Here is a 17414-nt window from a genome sequence, read left to right as displayed (position 1 = left end):
TATTTGCTAGCAATGTGCTGTTGTGCAAATAACTTCTTAGCCTCCATCTCCTAATCTACAAAATGAGGACTGGAGCAGATGGTTTCTAAAGCACTCCCCAGCTCTAAATGATCTAAGAAGACATTAAAGAACTTTTAATGATGTTTTGTTTATTCTGTTTCTGGTTGAACAGGTGGATGTTGTTTTGAGATGATTCCTTTGTGAGAATACTGTTTTGTTGTTTTATTATTCTTTGTTGGTGAGATTTTTGATATATGATCCTGTAAGAATCTTTTTAATCATCTCCACCAAACTACTGTGCAATCTCTATCTGACTGTTTAATTACCTCCACTGAAATGACAAGGGACAGCTGGTCTGAATTATCACAATCGTCTGTCCCCAAGAGAAAAATCTATATTTCTTTAAACTTTGGAGAGTCACCACAAGCTCATAATGAATGTTTCCCAAGAACCCAGTTCCTTGGGGTGGGGGTGGGGGGCATGCCTCTCTTCTCTGATCTTAGATCAGCATTTTGACTGGCCTGGCAGAGCCCTCTTAAAAGTAAGTGATGTGTCAGGGGCAGCTAGGTGGCCCAGCGGAGAGAGCACTGGCCCTGGAGTCAGGAGGACCTGAGTTCAAATCCAGCCTCAGACACGTAATAATTGCCTAACTGTATGACCTTGGGCAAGTCACTTAACCCCATTGCCTTGTAGGAAAAAAACCAAAACCAAAATAAAGTAAGTGATGTGGCTTCAAGACTGAAGAGTCACTCCATGTATTTAAAAGGGGGAGTAGTTCAGCTTTTTTTTTTCTATTTCTTATTGTACCTTTGGACAATCGTGAAAAGCTAGGTCATCTTACATGGTCAAGGAAATGAAATGTGATCATTGGAGTCTTCTAGGAGCTAATCTGTACTGTCATTATTAAATAATAACAGAAATAGTGCATAGATATTTGAGAAAAACTTAGTTACATGACTACAACTATTGCTGTATTGATTTATTCGTGTCTGAAATGGCAAATTACTTCAGTATCTTTGCCCAGAAAACTCCAAATAGGGTCATGAAGAGACGGACAGGCTGAACAACAACAAAAGTCCTTTTAGCCACTTGCTTATTTCCTCTCAATAGAAGGAAAAGATGAGCTGTCACAAGTCCTAATAATAATAATAATAATATTGGCAGTGAGGACAGAGGCTTGGGAAATGTGTGGGTCTAAGTGAAAGGAGTCATTCTTGAGTAGGAGGCATGGGGAGGTGGCAGAGGGGGTGATTTCCCCCTGGGAGATCATGATCCCTTTGGAGGCTCTTGGTGATGATGCTCCCAAACCAGCTAAAGTTGTTTAACAGGTCAGATGGTTTCAAAAAGAGAGAGATTATTAATCTAAAGTGAATCAAAATCCCCTAGAAACATTGAAAATAAACCCCTTGAAGAAGATATCTTAAGGAAGCTATGCCTATTTCATAAGCATCAACAGGGAAACTGGTCTTCCAAAAACAGCCAATGAGTCAAAACATCCTCATTCTTACTGGAAGAGTCAATCCCAGATCCAGAAACAAGCATTTCTGACAGTCATCAGGGTCAGTCACTAACCACAAATCAAGATCCAAAAGAACAAATCAGTGCCAATCTTGTGCTGCATTACTGGCCCTCTCTGGGATCTTCTACCACCTCCATCTCAGGGTCATCAAAGACACCAGGAGACTATTTCTCTATGTCATCTTAGCAATCTCACTAGACTTCAAGAATGGCCAGAGACAGGGGCAGAGGTATTCTCTTTTGAAAGGCCTTCCTGTTCAGTGACCAGTCAGGAAATCACCTTGTCTCAGGCACAAGAGTCCTCCTTCAGTGCTGAGCCACACTTGACTCCATTCTCCGAAAATTCCCAAGATCCGTGCTGGCACTGGGAGAACTAAACTAACAAAGCCGGACACCACAAGCCCTGTCCAATCACTCTCCTTTGTGCTTTTAGCTTCTTACTTGGTCCCTCAGATGACCAACTGTGCCGCCAGAATCTTCAACCACTCGAGGCCGTTAATACCAGGCAGCTGCTTCCTTTAATTCCTGCACAAGGACTTCAAGTGTTTGATTCTGTAACTAATGAAGATTTAAAAAACCGTTGAGAGATGTTCAAGAGCTTCAAAGGAGGCAGGGAGAGAGTCTTATATTTTCCCTTTTGACTCATCTTTAAAGTAGTCCATGTTTTACTATAAATAATCAGAAACCTCATCTATCTTGCTTTGTTTTTGTTGTTGTTGTTGTTAATATTTTTCCCTCTTCCCCAGTTCTTTACAAGTCCAGTTTGGGGAGAAAGCATAGAAATGCTCTGTCCCATTCCTCTTAGGCTAGCATAGATTTACAAGTCTCTTTTCTCTCTCTCTTAAAATATAGATAACTGCTGCATTTCCCAATAATATCTCATCATAATCAAAAATCACTGACCCTCCTTTCATTTTTAAAATTGAAATTTTTGATGAATAAGCATATCCTTCTCTACATTTCATTCTTATTCCACCTCCTCCAAAAAAACAAAGCAAAATTTCTATAATAAATGTCCATTGTCAAACAAAGCAACCACATTGGTAAAATTATGTATATGTAGATATAGATAAAATATACACACAAATACATATATATATATATACATACAAACACATATAATATTAATCTATATATAGTTATATACATACAAACATATATAATATTAATCAATATGCATATATTATATATACATATATTTAAGCTTTATGCTGCATTCTTAAGTCTTTTACTTTATTGTAAGCAGATCATGTCATGCTTGGTCCCTTCACTGATCAGTGTTAAGTCTTTCACAGCTGTACGTATTATGTTCTTGCTGTTATATAAATTGTTCTGGTTTGTGTCAATTTACTCTTCATCTGGTCATACAAATCTTTCCAGATTTCTAAAAACCATTGCTCCTCTTAAGTGTTTTTTAAAACAATTAACAGAAATCTATTTTCCCTCTCTCCTACCTTCTAATTAGGAAAAAAGAAAAAAGAAAAGTTCCTTGGAAGACATATGCAGAGTTAATCAAAACAAATTTCCTACTGGTTATGTTCAAGAAATATGTCTCATTCTACTCCCTGAAATATATTACCTCTCTAGCAGGAGAAAGATGACATGCTTCATAGATCTTCTGGAATCATGGAAGGTCATTGCATTGATTATTGTTCAATATCATTGATTATTTTGATTTAAAAATTTCAAATATTCCTGTCCAACAGACTTCAGCATTTTATATAAGAAATCATTCATAACAACAAAGTTGCATTTATACCAAAGATTCAGGAATTGTAAAACAACTAGCAAACTAATCAGTATAATTATTCTCATGGCAGCTAGGTGGCACAGTGGATAGAGTATCAGATATGGAGTCAGGAAGACTCATCTTCCTATATTCAAATCTATCACTTAACAAGCTGCCTCAGTTTTCTCATCTGTAAAATGAACTGGTGAAGGAAATGACAAACTACTCTGATATCTTTGTCAAGAAAACCCCAAATGGATTTTGAAGAATGTCCATGAAGAATTGGACATGACAAAAAAAAACAACTGAATAACAGTTACATTAAAAAAAAATTCAAAACCACAGGATTATCTCAATAGAGGAAGAAAAAGATTTTGACAAAATGCAACACCCATATATTTTTTAAAAAAGAAACCTTTTTAATATCATAAAAGTAACCATATAAAATTGAAAGAAAACATCTTATGTAAATGAGGATATACTAGAAACTTTGCTAATAGAAGAATAAAACAAGGGTGTCCACTCTTCCTGCTACTGCCTAGGTAATAATAGCATTTACAAAGAAATGATCTTTAATTCTTTTATAAAAAGAATAAAGAAAGGCAAGGAGAAGATGGAATTAGTTTATTTTGCCAATGATATGATAGTTTCTTGGAAAATCCTAAGGAACCTACCAAGACACTAACCAAGACAATAGCTTCAACATAATTGTGGTTACAAAACAAATATACCAAAATCAATAGGATTTTTAAGTAATAATAACAAAATACAAGAGGCAATAATAGAAAGGGAAATCCAATTAATAATAACCAAAATGCATAAAGATAATTTTTATATTCTATTACAAAGTATTGCTTAAATAAACAATATTCAGTGTTCAGGGCTACATCATGCATCTTAGTTAAAATCACAATAGTACTAAATGTAATTAACAGTCAACGCAATACTTATCCATCAAAAAGATATTTTATAGAAATCGATAAAACGGCAAAATTCTTTTGGAGAAACAAAAGAGCTATTATATCAAGGAGAATAGCAAAAAGAAGTCAGAATGAAAGGGAAATAACATTTCTAGACTTCAAACAACAGTCGTCAAAACCATTTAGTGCTACTTAAAAGAGAGGGAGAAATGAATGTAGAAAAGTGCAAAGGTAGAACAATAGAACAGATTAGACAAGGCAGAACCAGAAACAGTGGACCTCAATAACTATGGTGATCACTTTAAAAACATAGATTACTTAGGAAAGAATTCCTTATTTAATTTTTAAAAACCTACTGGGAAAACTGGAAAGCAGTCTTGCAGAAATTAAAGCCTAGGTCAATACTTTATACCATATAGTGTAAATGGATGACCCAAATATTAAAGATAATACACATCTAGCCCAATCACTTCATATGATGGGAAAGACAAGGATATTGAGAAGAAAAGAGATACTCTTTTTAAAGTTTGATTTTTACCCTTAATCCGTTTCCCTAAAAATAGACCTTTATTCTTCCATCTTAACCACTTTCCCAAGGGAATACGTCTGGAAAGGGTATTTAAATCCGAGATATAGTTATTACTTATATTTCTATTTGAACAAAAGGGAAATTGTTGTTTTTTATATGATTATAGGCCTGTAAGTTTGACTTTGATTCCTGAGAAAATTCTAGAATAGATTATTAAGGACAAGGAAGTAAAATCATATTTACCAAGAGCCAGCATGTCTTCAAGAGTAGGTTACTGAGTCAATTTAACTTCATTTCCCTTTCTGACAGGATTGCTAAACTAATACATGAGATGAATGGGTGTGTAGATACATATCTATCTACCCACACATATACATATATATGGGGGTGGGGAGATTACCTAGATTTTAGCTAAAGTTTTGATAAAATACCTCCTATTCTTCTTTTGGAGAGATGCAGAAGAGACCAAAATGCGATCAGATAAAGTCAGAATTGAATAGCAAGAACAAGAGTGGACTTTCTATGTTAACACAGTAGGAGGTCTCCTGAAGAGGGCTCTGAGAATCCAAGCCTAGCTGTGAGCTATTTAACATTTTTATCAATGACTTGGGTAAAGGTTTAGTAGGTGGCCTAATCAATAGATCTGCATTTGGAACCAGTTAACACAAGGGTTGATAGTACCAGGATCTGGCTTGAACATTGAACTAAGTCTAATAAAATGAAATTTAATGGTGTCAAGAGTTATGATTTTATATTGATTAGTATGATAGGTATAATAAATTAAATAATAATTTCATTTCTAGAGATCCTTTTCACAGCAGGCTTTGGACCTGGGAAAACAGTGAAAACCAAGTAACAGAAGTCGTGCGTCCCTCACGACAGGTCCTGCCCTGAATGGTGCTTGCCTGTGGTAAGGGAAACGTTATCAGCATAGCTTGTACTGTACTGAAACCCCAAATGATACAATTAACCTGGTTGCTAATTGTTGTATTGCCCAGCTGAGGGGCTTGTCTTGGGAGATCTGATTGTACAGTCATCCAACTGCCCACTTATGGTCAAATATAAAATATACGGCTCTACAACACAGCGGAGCTCCAAGAAATGAAAGAATTCCATGACTTGCAAGTCAGTTCCCTGCAAAGTAAATAATTAATAAACCATTATCTGACTTACTGGTTCTCTGTATCTAGCCTGCTCTGTCATGACCAGATTAGAAACAACTCAGTAAAAACTTGGTTAACTATAGGAATAAATAGAAAGTCTTGTACTTGGGTTAAAAAAAAAAACATATCAACTTCACTAGTATATGATAGAGAGGAGGCCTGGATGAATTGCAGCTGTTTGAAAAATATCTCAGCATTTTTGAGAACTGCAAGCACCATTTTATGGAACAGTCCAGAAGCTAATGTGATCTGGGGCTACAGTGAAATGGGGGCTGGCCTACGGCATAGGGAGTAGAGGATCCCTCTGTGCTCTGTCCTCATCACATTCATCTGGAATATTGGTTTTTGTTCTGGAATTTAAAGAAAAATATTGATAAGCTGATGTTTCCAACAGACCTGGAGGAAAGTAGGCAATGGAATAATTGAGTAATTTGATGTTTCTATGACATATTAGGAGTAGTTGAAGGAACTGAGTTTGGTTAGCTGGGAGAAAAGAGAAGTCAGGACAAGGGGATGAGGTTGAAACAACATGAATAAATGCCTTCCAAGTGGTTGAAGGATTCTCATGAAGAGGAGGTATTCAGTTTATTCTAGTTAACCTCAGAAATAGAATGAGGAGCAAGCCATGCAAATTACAAAGGTGCAAATTTATCCCTGAATTCAGGAAAAAACAACTCCAAAACTTTGTAACAATGAATTCAGACTGCAAAGAATTAAAAAAAAAAAGAGGAAGAAGAGAGGAAGTGGAGGTACTGACTGTAGACTGTTTTCTCGATGAGTTTAGCCATGAATGAGAGGAGAAATGTGAGATGACAACTAGCATCCAAGACATTATGAGAAGAGTTGAGAATTACCCACTTAGACATTCTGAGAAGGAAATTAAAAAGTCACCCATAATTATGAAATGTTAGGCAAGAGTCTCAAGAGTACATAGTTAGAGACTGTGCTTTCCTCAGAGAAGTTAAAGAGAAAAATTGATTGAGCGAAGTGAAGAACTGGCTAACAAAGAGATATCTAAGGCTGAAATTTTGATGTGCTTACTGCATATTTTTTTTTAGGTTTTTTGCAAGGCAAATGGGGTTAAGTAGCTTGCCAAAGGCCACACAGCTAGGCATTTATTAAGTGTCTGAGTTCAGATTTGAACTCAGGTACTCCTGACTCCAAGGTCGGTACTCTATCCACTGTGCCACCTAGCTGCCCCCTTGCTTACTGCATATTGCTGCATATTTTATTGCAGATTCCAGAAGGATAGTATAGTATAAATATTTTTATAATATGTATTGCAAGTCTAATAAAAATAATTTTAAACAAAAACAATATTTTATACTATTGAGAATAGACACAAGGTAAAAAGAAGAGGCAGCAACTGAGACTCAAAAATCTAAGCTCCAATTAGTCTCAAGTGTCTAAACACAAACGATGAAATTTTAGACAACACAAAAGAAGAAATCGACTTTTGTGCAAGAGGTCAAATTTGACCTGAAAGTTATGACTGAGATATGGTGGAATGAAACCCATGACAAGACAACATCGCTGTGTGTACAGTTTATTCAAAAGACAAAGGAAACTACAACAATGGAAGGAATGAATTATTACATACCTAGAAATTCAAAATAAATTTAACAAAATTATAAAGATCCAGTAGGACCTGAATGAAGAAATATAAAAGGCCACTTCCCAATCCTCCCCTTCACGGAGGTGGGAAGTCTGTTGGTGTTACACATTGAACACTTTCATACATTTTTCAATGTATTGATCAATTGTGCTGATTTTTTTGCTCTTTAAAATTTGTTACAGGGAATGGCTATCTGGGAGGGACAGGGATAAATGAAATAACATCAAAGATGTAAGAACCAGAAAAAGTTCACTAAAAAAGAAATAGGAAAAGTGACAGAGGTGAGGGTAGGGGTTGCTTTGAACATTAGGAAGGTATAGTATTCCAAGACAAACTCAGAAACAAACCCACAATTACAAAGCACTTTTCACACAAATAAAATCAGATTTAAACAATTGGAAAAGTGTCAGTTGCTCATGGTTTGGTCAAGCTAATATAATAAAAATGACAATTCTGCCCAAATTAAATTGTTTATTCAGTGTCATGCCAATCAAACTACCAAATACCTATTTTACCAAGCTAGAAAAAAATAGTACCAAAATTCATCCGGAACAACAAAAGGTCAAGAAAATCAAGGGAACTGATAAAAAAAAATGTAAAGGAAGGTGGCCTAGCAGTACTGGATCTAAAATTATACTAGTCATCAAAACTGCCTGGTACTGGGTAAGAAATAGATTAACAGACCAGTGGATTAGAATAGTTTTAAAAGAAACAATAGTAAATGACTATAGTAATCTACTGTTTGACATACCTAAAGGAGTAAGCTTCTGGAATAAGACTCACTATTCAACAAAAATTGCTGGGGAAAATTGGAAAATAGTATGGCAAAAAATAGGCATAGACATCTCATGTCATATACCAAAAGAAGGTCAAAATGAGTACAGGATTTAGACGTAAAGGGTGATACTATAGACCAATGAACAAAATCAAGAAATACTCTATCTGTTGGCTCGATGGAAAGGGGAGAAATTTATGACCAAACAAGAAATGGGGGACATTATAAATTGCAAAATGGTTGATTTTGACTATATTAAATTAAAAAGCTTTTGTACTAATAAAACCAATACTGCCAATATTAGAAGGAAAACAGAAATCTGGGAACAAGGTCTCATTTCTAGAATATATAGTGAAGTGAATCAAATTTATAAGGTTACAAGTCATTCCCCTTTGATACATGGTCAAAGAATATGGACAGGTAATTTTCAAACAAAGAAATCAAAGTTATATGTATAATATTATGAAAAAATGTTCCAAATCATTACTGATTAGAGAAATGCAAATTAAAACAACTTTGAGGTGCCACTTCACACCTATCAGATTGGCTAAGATGATATATAGGGGAAATGATCGATGTTGGAGAAGTTGTGGGAGGATTGGGACATTAATGCATTGCTGGTGGATTTGTGAACTAATCCGACCATTCTGGAGAGCAATATGGAACTATACCCCAAGAACAATAAAACTGATCTTATCCAACAATTCCAATGCTAGGCCTATATCCAGAAGAAATCATAAAAAAAAAATGGGACAAGTACCACATGTTCCAAAATATCCATAGCAATGGCAGAATAATGACAAAGAATTGGAAACTGAGGGTTGCCCATTGGGGAATGGCTGAACAAGTTATGGTATATGAATGTTATGGAGTACTATTGTTCTATAAGAAACCATGAATGGTTTCTAGAGAAGCATGGAATATATTACAGGAACTGATGCTAAGCAAAGGGAGCAGAAGCACGAGTTGATCAAGTTTGATGAATATAGCACCTTTCAGCAGTTCAGAGAGCTAGGACAACCCTGGGAGACCTGTTATGGACAATACTATCCACATTCGGAGGAAAAAAATAAAACAAAACAAAAACTAAACTAAAGAATCTGAAAGAACACTCCATTCACCTTTTTTGTTTTTGTTTTTTGCAAGGCAATGGGGTTAAGTGACTTTCCCAAGGTCACACAGCTAGATAATTAAGTGTCTGAGGTCAAATTTGAACTCAGGTCCTCCTGACTCCAGGGTTGGTGCTTAATCCACTGTGCCACCTAGCTGCCCTGACTCCATTCACTTTTTAAAAATTTTTCTTATGCTTTCCTTTCTATCTAATGGTTTTCTTCCCCCCCCCCCTTAGTCCTAATTCCTCAAAGAAAAAATGTCTAATCTGTAAACATGTTAATTGCAAATGTATTTACAATATTGACCAGGCTGTTAGTTGCTGGGGGGGGGGGGATTATGTAACTTATAAATATGCATATGAAGAAACCTTTGTAATATATAATTGGAGAAATAAAATATCATTTGGGGGGAAAAAGAAGATATAATGATGGGAAGAAATTCAGGAAGACAAAGATACTGGGTGGTACAGGGAGATTTCTACCAAATGGACAAAAAAATAAATACCATGCTCCAAGATAAAGAATTTATAGGCAAAATTTTAACTTTGGATACTGAGTCTCAGAGAAACCAGGTTTAGAACAGGGATTCTAGAAAACTGGCAGATACGAATTGTGTAGACACATATCTGTATAAATTTGAGCCAGAATACACACTATAGGTTTTAAGAGAAAGTTGTTAGTACAATTAAAATGTAGTATAGTTGCACTTGTACTTTTTCTGAAAAAGGTCTTAATTTGGTGTTTATTTTATATTGTTACTCAGTTGATTCACTGAAATGAGTTGAATCACTAGTTAATAATTAATACATCCTTAACGGATTGACATTTCACCCATGTGTACACACGCAACACTCTCTGTCTCTCTCTGTCTCTGTCTCTCTCTCTCATCAAAATGGAGGTACTTGTATTATAATGGCAAAGATGATTAAGACAATACCCTTTTTGTCTGCCAGAGCAGTGGGCAGACCTAAAGTCTACAGGGTTCCTTTATTGTAATTTTTGTTGTTGTTATTGCTTTTGGGGTTTTTTTTTTGCTTACTCTGGAATTCTAATGTCTGCAAATCATTTAGAGAATGTGAGTAGGAGTTCTTTATAGTAAGAAAACATACTTTTCTGCAAAGAATTAGGTTTGTAAACAAATGAGGGGGGAAAAACCATTCAACATATTTGTAGAAACCATAGTTTGTTTTTTAATTACTATTTGTCCTTTTTTTAAAAATAACTGGATTTTTTTCATTTAGATGCCATTTACATGCATTAAAAAGCCGAAAAATATCTCCCCAAAATGTTTTTCTTTAAAACTTTTTCTTTCTTAGAAGCATAGTTTTAGAAAAGCTCCTCTTTTCCAATGGCAGTGCAATGTTATCATAACTAATTAGCATTTAGTAAATATACTAGCTGAATTGAAAGGTAGTTTCACAGTTTACTTTAGAAACTTTAGCAAACCTAGAGGTAATATAAAGAGCAAACATTTATTCAGGGCTTGATCACTTACTCAGGATTTTATCCACATTATCATACTTAATTGTCATAACAACTTTATCCTATAGGCAGGCAAGCTCTGATCATTCCTAATTTATAGAGCAGAGAAACACCGAGATGATAATTGAACTGTAAAATAATCAAATTGGACCATACTCTCTCTAAGGTCCTTTCTGACTCTAACTTACAAGATAGATTATTTTCTTTATTTTACTTTATTTTTAATTTAATAACTAAAATAAACATTTTCATAACACAGTATAATAAAAAGACGATTGTATACGAAGTTTTAAATCTCCCATTAAATATAAAACAAAATTATCATGGAAATTTTTTTCTTACCTCTTTCCCTTAGAGATGGCTAACATTAGATACAAATATTTATATGTAAAATTATTCTATACATACTTCTATTAACAAGTTCTTTCTCTTTATGTAGATAGCATCTTTATATGCTTTTTATTTATATAATATTATATATATATATGACAATATAAAGATAATTGTATATAAAAATGCAGGTCTACTATGTACAACTTGCAATTCCTTTCAAATTTACTACAAAATTATCATGAACATTTCTTTTTTCTTCCCTCCCCCCAACATGGTTACCATTAGGGTGGGTACACACATACACACACATACACACACACACACACACACACACACACACACACACACATATATATGTATATTTATATTTATATATTCATTTATTTGTTTATGCCTATTTTTGTATATCTGTATATATACTAATTTCATATATACCTATGGATGTGTATTTTATACATATAAGGGATACATACATACATACATATATATAGACTATATTATTTTCAAATGGAAATATTTTCACTAGAAGCTGAAGTTTATTGTAATTAACATTTCTTGAGAATAGATCACATACCTTTACTATTCCATTCATAATTAATAATACCAAGGAATTATGCTAAAATTCTTAAAATGAGAACCATATATTTAGGAAGAATTATCCTGCAGGGCTAGAGGGCAATGTAGTCTTTCCTATTGTTCCTTAGGGGTATGATTATAAAAATATCTCTGGTCTGTGTTTACCTACCTGTATGTCATTAGATACTTTAAAAAATTACTGTAGAGAAAGTCAGAAAAACGGTCCTTGTGAATATTGTGTTCATTTCTGAGTGCCACCATTTAGTAAGGGCATTGACCAAAGAAGGGCAATCAGAATTTTGCAAGGTATTGAGTCAAGAACATGGAAACGTTCAACCCAAGGAAGAGGAGCCCTGGGGAGGGCGGGGCAGAAGAAACATGGTTGTGTAGAAATGTTTAAAGAGCTTTCAAATATTTTAAGAATATGGAAGAGGTGTTTGATTTGTTTGATTGAAACAGAAATAGCATAGTGGTTGGAAACTGCAAGGAGGAAAATTAAATTTAATCAAAAGAAAAAAGCTTCCCAAGAATTAGAAGCATCCAGAAATAAACCTGGATCTACTTTATAAGAAGTCTTCAGGTGAAAAAACAAATGCCTCTTTCTGGGAAATAATATAATGGAGATTCTTTTTCAGGTACAGGTTGGCCCAGACAACTACTGGGGTCCATAAAAACTCTGAAATTACATGTTCCTGTAATTTCACATTCTGTGATTTTAGTACCACTCCATGTGATTCAGTGAACCTCACTCTAGATTTATGGTTAAAACATATGAGAGGTTTATAGCTGAGCTTTGATATTTACTCCCTCTATGACCTTAGGCAGATCATTCAACCTCTGTGAAACTCAGTCTTATAGGTTATTTCGAGGAAATATGAGTTAATTAATATCCAAAAATCATAGCTTATTATTCATTTGAACAAATTAAACCAACTGATGATTTATAGTAAATATATCAACCTGGAACTGAGATGCTTAATAAAGTAAATAAAAATATAATACAACACAGATAATGTTAATTTGTGGTTTTCTAAGTCAATATACTGACATAGGGTTCTATTTCCATTTGAATTTGACACCATTGACCTAGAACATCTAGAACCCCGCCTCCAACATTCATATCTCACCTTTTTCTTTGTATGACTGGAGTGGCTCATTTGAAATGAATGAAGATTTTTATATGGTGAGTGATGGTAGAAGGATGCATGACTCTCAAAAGAATTAAGTATGGAATCTGAGGACTTCCTGAACTATTCCAAACATGGGAAAGGGGTGCTTTGAGAGTAGAGCCAAAAGGGAGATTGCTCTAGGAAAGTGTCCTCTGGGACCTGATACACAGGAGTAAATAGTATGGGTAACCTTGCTCCCCAGAGACTGTGTCAACTAGCTTGTCAAAATTCTTTTCTCACCAGCATTGCCAAAATAATAAATGTTTTCAATCTTCCCTAAAGACACAATGACCTACCTGCAAGATAGGCATCACCTCTACTTACAGTCCTGTCCTCACTCTTTAAAAAGTATATTTATCAAAGCACAAACTAGGCTTTCCTTATTTCCACCACTTTTCTCTTTTAAAATTAAATCATTAATCATCCAGAGCCTCTATTGCAGCTAATCATTTGTGATTTTTACTAACATAACAGAGAATGAATTAATGAAAAGTATCCTACCTGGAACTATTTCAAAAAGGAACTGTCCTGGGCTCTCTTCATTGTTAGGATGCTCGATAACTTTATTTCCAGGAAGCAAAATGGTACCCTAAGGAAATCAATGAAAAAAACATGAATCATTAAAAATGGATATTCTGTTTCTATAATATATTTCAGCAGACACTCAGATTTTTCCCATTGTGCCCAATTAAATGAAAGTCAGTATTACAAATAGATAGACAGATTGGAAGGAGGGAAGGGCAGAATGGAGGGAAGGAAGGAAGGGAGGGAGGGGGAGGGAAGGAAGGAAGGAAAGGAGCGAGGGAGGGAGGAAGGAAGGAAAGAAAGAGATAAGTATATAAGCTATAGCCAAGTTAGCATACATTTACCTCTATATTCCTCAGTATTCTCAGTGCTTTTTAAATATAATCTTACAAAAATTGGACACTTTCTCACTTTCCTTCAGAACTGTAGTATAGTTCTGCTTAAGTAAAGCTCCAAGACTTATTATGAAATAAATCTTTCTTTACCTCTTTCTCTTTCTGCCTTTTTTTCCTCTGTCTCTGAGAGTAAGCTCATTTTGATATATATTGCAGATGTAATCTAGAGTCTAGCCCACCATTAACCCCGGGGGGAATTGGGACTATACAAACTAGGTTCAATTTGGAAGCTCATTCTAGAAGTCTTGTTTCTCTTTCTGGATCATTGACTGAGCTAGCATTACACCAAGAAAAGCTAAAATAAATTTTCATGGCACAACTCACATCTATGTTTGCCCAAGTTTAGACAACAGGGGCCCCTCTTCTTGAACAATGCATGCTAGACATGGGAAAATATTTCATTTCACAGAAATTGCATAAAACAAAAACGACTCATAGCAGCTTATAAACAGATACAGAAAAAACATCAAGTACTCCTGAAGGAAACAGAACTTAAGGTTGTTTTGTAACAACCCTTTGACATTCTGGGGAGTCCTTTCTAATGGAGTTCAATGCAAGTTTCAAAGCCTGATGGTATCACTCCGAAGCCTAGACTTCTCCCAGAATAAAAATGACTTTGAGGTTGCTGAACAGAGACATTCTCATGGGGTCTGATGTGCAATTCATCATAATAGAGAGAAAGGGGTAGCAAGATCTAGCCCCATCCCCCATTTCCCTAGGCCAAAGTGTTGGCCAACCAGCTGAGCACTATCAACCTCCAGTTGTAAGAAATTATACAAATTCATAGGCAGCTAGGTGGTCCTTCAGCTTCCAGGGGAACATTGATGATCCACTCATTCTCTTTAGGACTTTGTGAAGACAGATCTGTTGCCACAGTCACCTTAGCAACATATCTTCCTCCTTCAAACAGAACACTCTTGAAGTAATTCCCCTCTAGAAGGGTGAGTTGGTTCACACATGCTTGTTTTTGTCATGGACTTTTGAAGGCATTCTCTCAAGGTCTCCAACTGATTATAGATTGAGAAAGTCCATTCATAAGAACTCCAGTTTCTCATCAGTGATCAGAAAATGTGGATGGACATATGGAATTCCCATATGCTCAGAGCCTCAAAGAATCATTCCCCAATGGAAGAGACTGACAATGGGTACCAGTTTCCATGTCTTCTCTACCAGGAACACTTCCTTAAAATATGGTCCTTAATGTTTTCCATTGGATAATACATCATATGAATAACTTAGGGATGTTATTGGTCAACTCTGAATCTCAAGGATGAAAGAATTTTAGGTAAGCAACACAGAAGGAAAATAAAAACCAAGAGAGAAAGATAAAAAACAATACAACAGCCCCTTGAGGAAATGACTGAATAGAATAGAGCAAAGACAAGAAACCTCAGGTTTCTCCCCAGTTCCTCTTTGGAAGGACCAAATTCAAAAATCTAAATAATCTGGTCCATGAGGTGAGTGATGTTGAATCTTTATAGCTCACAGTGGATAGGCCTGGAAGAAATTGCCCCCTCCTTCTGTTGGGGCTCAATAGGCACTTTAGCTTCTCCCTTCTTGCATGAAAGCAAACTACCTCTCAACAATACTGCCCAAGGTAGCTGGTGGCCCAGAGGCCAGAGCACTGCTCTTGGGGTCAGGAAGATTTGATTTCAAATCAGATCTCAGAGCTTATTAGCTGTGTGACCCTGAGCAAATCACTTAACTTCTGTTTGCCTCAGTTTCTCATTTGTAAAATGGGGACACACTGGAGAAAGAAAACCTTATGGACAAAGTCCCCAGGCTCACATAGAGTCAGACAGGAAAGAACAACAACAACAACCCCGTGAGCTTGCCTTTAACCCTGTCCATATCAATGTTAACTGTGCTGGTATCTGTCATCTGCCCACTCAGTTGCCTTTGGGGCTGCCACCGCTGGCGCCTGCCTCCCACCCACTCTGCCAGGGTCCATTGCCAGCTTCCTGTGCCAGGGCTGGCATGCTGTCTCTAGTGCTCTCAATGTGCCCTTGGGGCAGGACAAGTGCTGCTACTTGGCCATGAGCTGGGCTGAGCCACCACCTTTCTGGGGTCCCTCTCCCTCAGGACAAAGTGGCTGTGGGTCCAAGCACCATCTGCTGACTGACTCTCCAAGCATTGGAGTCTGCCTCTTTAGTCTGCCCAAGGTTCCTTGCCTCCTTGCCAAGGGGTGCATGCCCTCGGGTCTCTGGGGCTACAGCCCAGGCCTTTTCCTGCCTCACTAGGCTGCAACAGAGACTAAGACCAAGACTGAACCACTGGGTAGCTTAGGCTGGGGCAGAAGCAAGACTCCTGACTTGTTCATTTCAGTGGCACAATAACCAAAGACAATTCTAGAAGACATGTGATGGAAAATACCATCCATATCCAGAGAAGGCTATGTGGAATTTAGATAAAGATCAAAGCTTACTATCTATGGTTTTTAAAAGTTGTCTTATGTATAATGATTTTTTTCTCTTTTGTGGGTTCTTTTTTTCAATCAGAAATCATGATTTGATTCTTCTGTACCTATATTAGATTGCTTTTAGATTTCTTTCTGTTGGGGGAATAGGGGAGGGAAACAAGGAAGGGAGAAAAATGTAAAACTCAAAATCATGCAAAAAATGATTATTGAAAACTACCCTTGCATGTAGTTGGAAAAATAAATAAACAAAATATTTTTTAAAAGAAAAGAAAAATTTACCTGAGTCATCTAAAGAGTACCAAGAAGTGTTCTAGACTATCTCAAAAATAATAATATGGAAGATGGAGAAGGTGACCCTGGCCCAGACCCAGGGATAGGACAACCAGCTGATAAATCTACAAAGCACTTCAGTCCCCAAATGTATGAAATTAGACAAATTTAAAGCACTGTGGATAGAATTCTGGGGCTGAAGTCAGAAAGACCTGAGTTCAAATCCAACTTCTCACATGCCCTAGCTGTGTGACCCTGAGCAAGTCACTCTATCTCAGTTTCCTCAACTATTAAAAGGGGAACAAAAACACACCTACATCACAAGGTAGGTGTAAGGATCAAATGAGATTATATTTGTACAGCACCTAGCCTAGAATATAGTGGGTGCTTAAAAAATAATTATTCCCTTCAATCCCAACAGTCTACCTCAGTTTTCTTTGGGGTACAATTCTTTATAACACTGATTACCTTCACATTAATCTCTTCTTGTTTGAAGGCCACAGATAATTTTCTTTAATTTCACAGGGAGTGATTAACATCTCATGGTAAAACAATCTCCATCTCTGAGGGGCCAGGTGGCACAACAACTAAAGCACCAGCCCTGGAGTCAAGAGGACCTGAGTTCAAATCCAGCCTTAGACACTTAATAATTACTTAGCTGTGTGACCTTGGGCAAGCCACTTAACCCCCACTCCATCCCCCCAAAATAAAAGATATCACCAGAAGCATGGAGACCAATACAGTTTCATTTTCCTCACCATCCCCCATCGCTCTCTCCAACCAGATCATTCCATTCCAATCCTGTCTAAGGAAATTGCTCTGGGTCAGGCTTAGCTAAGGACAGATCTCTGGTAGTTTAGGTTCAATAATGGAATGAAATGATA

At 36.2% G+C, this 17414-nt stretch overlaps 1 protein-coding gene across 3 annotated transcripts in view; it reads right to left on the bottom strand.

Moving 5' to 3' along the window:
• Nucleotides 1-17414, bottom strand: part of ARHGAP24 (Rho GTPase activating protein 24) — a 103494-nt gene that overhangs the window by 72289 nt on the left and 13791 nt on the right. The window contains exons 1-2 of one of the 3 annotated variants that reach the window (XM_074228589.1): nt 14619-15234; nt 13423-13510 (exon numbers count right to left, since the gene is read on the bottom strand). In XM_074228589.1, the coding sequence (XP_074084690.1) occupies nt 13423-13510; nt 14619-14678 (148 nt within the window). In that variant the 5' untranslated portion in view covers nt 14679-15234. Of the gene's footprint in view, nt 1-13422; nt 13511-13790; nt 14599-14618; nt 15235-17414 lie in introns of those variants that run through there. The other 2 variants (XM_074228590.1, XM_074228588.1) reach the window with 2 other exon arrangements.

Source organism: Macrotis lagotis, chromosome 3 (genome assembly GCF_037893015.1).
Source record: "Macrotis lagotis isolate mMagLag1 chromosome 3, bilby.v1.9.chrom.fasta, whole genome shotgun sequence".
Taxonomy (NCBI): domain Eukaryota; kingdom Metazoa; phylum Chordata; class Mammalia; order Peramelemorphia; family Peramelidae; genus Macrotis; species Macrotis lagotis.
This window is presented reverse-complemented; position numbering and strand designations above follow the sequence as displayed.